Raw genomic sequence first — 3,042 nt, forward strand, 5'->3', positions numbered from 1 at the left:
TATTATTATTATTATTATTATTATTATTATTATTATTATTATTGTATTTGGTATGGGGTCTCACTATGCAGCTCAGACTCCTAGTGATCCTCCTGTTTTCAGCCTTCCCAGCACTGGGATTACAGTTGTGCGCCACCACACCTGGTCGAGGGATATATCTTGTTATTATTCTACCTTCCTAAGAGGATGTGATGGTTCTTCCAAATTCAGAGGAAGTCACAAAGCCCACAGGAAAAATGCAAAGCACTTTGCCACAAATTTCAGGCCAAGCACACAAGAATCTTTTAAATGATGGGAAATTTTTCCTTCAACAAGCCCCTTATATTATGAGAGGAATTCTTATAACAAATTTTCCTGTAGCTGTATGACACAGTTGTATTTGGGGACACCAAGTTTGTCCTAAGGTTGTGACCACCTAGAAGTTATAGAAAGCTGTTCATGCTTCCTTTATAGTCCAGATCCCTTAGCTGGACACCTGGAGCCCTGCATGTCCTAGCCCTCCCTCCCATCCCCTGGCCATCTCCCCTGTGCCTCCTCTCACCAACTCTTCACACTTCTTTTCTCCCAATGTGGAACAGGTTCTCTACCTGGAAGTTTCTCCCTTCTCCTTACCCAGCTAACTTCATTCCTCTTTCATAACTCAGGTTCAACTAACTCAGCCACTGGGCATCACACCATCATCCTCAGTCACCCTCTGAAGCTCCCTGTGTTACCTTTCTAAGCACTGATTGTGAGGATCCACACATCTCTCTCTTTCTCATCTCTCATCTCTCTCTCTCTCTCTCTCTGCAGACACAAGCCAAGATACACATTGAGCAGTTGACAAAAATGTTGTGGTGAGAGACTCAGAAATCTAGTCCTCCATTTTCCCAAAGAACAATAATTCTGTATTCACTAACTTAGCATTTTTAGACACTTTATAGAACATAACTACCATAAATAAAGAGAATCTGATGCATTTTGCTACAGCAGCCCTAAGGAAACCAAAGCAAGCCCTTCATTACGTACCCAGTACCTGGGAGGCTTCTTGTATGAGCTTCATGGTGATGGCGTCATCATACACTGTGTAGGTCATGAAGGCACCTTGTATTTCCAAGGAAACTCTGGAAGATAAATTCAGGTCAATTAATACACTTAGTGTATACACTTAGTCCAAAGAGTATGCCCACAGACTTAGCAAGAGATAGAAGCAATCTACTCTTGCACATAAGAAATATCAGACATTGCAGTGTTTGGCTGTCAGTTCCTACCAGGAGCCTTCCCTGGGCTCGGATTGGAGCCAAGAGCTCCCTTGTAAATTACTCAGAATGGGCTTTTTATTCTCCAGTTTACATCAAGACTTTCTACCCCAGCTGGGCATGCTGTTTTACATCTATAATCCCAGAACTCTGGGAGGCTGAGGCAGGAGGACTGTGAATTCATGCCCAGCCTGGACAACTTAGTGAGATCCGGTCTCAAAAATATAACGTGGCTGGGGATGTAGCTCAGAGCAAAATTACTTGGTTCAACCCCAAATACCACAGAAAGAAAAGAGAACAATATTATCAGTCTCACTCCTTATGCTAGGTTCATTGAGGGTGGGCATTGTGACTTAATTTTATCTTTGAATCTCTAGAAAGTGGCACTGTGCTTGAGACACACACATCTGCAGAGGACTCACACAGGCTAGGGCCCTTTTGCCTACAGCCGAGGGTCACTGGGCTAGATGGTCTCTTAATTTCCCTCCACCTGTAAGATTCACAGCTTGAGTCCAGTGAGTTTTGAGCATTATCAGACACAGCAGCTCAGAGAAGCCAGATATGGAGCCCAGAACAGACTAGATGATTTATGACCAGCAGTATCATAACTGCCCTTGCTCTTCGAAGTGGGGTGTTCTGTGCCATGCTGGGATTCCTTGCTCTCTAGGGACTTGAGGACCATTGTGAAACATGCACCTTCCTTCTGTGCCTGTGAGTAAAATGGAGACATAATGAGCAAGACATCAATTTAAACCCAAAACATTATCCTACTTTGCTGTGAAGAACCAAGAAAGGGTGATGTGAACTCCGGGGCTCTTTGGAATGTAGCAGACTCTGGCTCTCCCCAGGCTTCCAATGGGCCTGCCAAATCTTCTCCATCTAGGTTGGGCAGCCTCCTTTTTCTTGCATATTGAACTGATAATACTTTATATTGAGGGGCTGGAGAGATAGCTCAGTAGAATAAGCACTTGCCTGACAAGTGCAAGGTCCTAAATTCAATCCCCAGTACCAAAAAAATAAAATAAAATAAATACTTTACATTGAATACTAATCTGGATTTATATGTGTGTTGCACATTACTGGGATGCCTGACATGCTCAGAAAGTTAGGATCACACTGGGATTTCCAGCCCCATTTACAGATTTCTGTGACCTTGCGTATAACATTTCCCAGGGTCAGTGCACGTGCTTGTACAATAATCCACACTGCTTTGGTAAAACAATATGCTCACTAAGAATTTATGTAAAAACTAAATCAATCAGCATTTTCTAATGGGATTTATTATCTATTTAGATTCCACTAAGAAAAAGAGGAGAGAAGAATGACTATAGGGAAACATCTTAAAGTGTTTGGGATTGGAAAAAACAATGAATGGGAGATTGAGGAGTTCATTGTTTCCATCTCACTCAAAGTGAGCACAATTTCATGTGGCATAAGAGATGCCAGCCATGCAGGTACTTAAGCCCACACATACAGGCAAGTCAGAGCTCAAGATTTAGTGTGAACAAGAAGGCATCAAGTGTGTGTTCCTTACTAGTGAGTTCCAACCAGTGATGCCCAAAATATTGATGCAGGACACAAGAGCCAGGCCACATGCATCAGAGTGATTTAGGGAGTAAAACAGGTACAGAGATTTCTGAGCCCTCAGGTCATATCTGGGACTCTATGGTATATAACCTTACCCTGTGACTCTCCAGGTTTGGAAGCCACTGCTTGAAAACATGGACTAGATGCAAACCAACAAAGCAACAGATTGTGGGTGATAGATGTATTATTATTATTATTATTGTATTTGGTATAGGGT

General features: G+C 42.5%; 1 protein-coding gene across 1 annotated transcript in view; it reads right to left on the minus strand.

Annotated features, from left to right (window-relative positions):
* The window catches only part of LOC101570006 (guanylate cyclase soluble subunit beta-2), a 90,464-nt gene that overhangs the window by 54,327 nt on the left and 33,095 nt on the right, over positions 1-3,042 (minus strand). Inside the window, exon 6 of the mRNA XM_023717255.1 lies at positions 1,009-1,103. Within this exon, the coding sequence (XP_023573023.1) occupies positions 1,009-1,103 (95 nt within the window). The remainder of the gene's footprint in view (positions 1-1,008; positions 1,104-3,042) is intronic.

The sequence above is a fragment of the Octodon degus genome, unplaced genomic scaffold (assembly GCF_000260255.1).
Source record: "Octodon degus isolate 3935 unplaced genomic scaffold, OctDeg1.0 scaffold00051, whole genome shotgun sequence".
Classification (NCBI taxonomy): Eukaryota; Metazoa; Chordata; class Mammalia; order Rodentia; family Octodontidae; genus Octodon; species Octodon degus.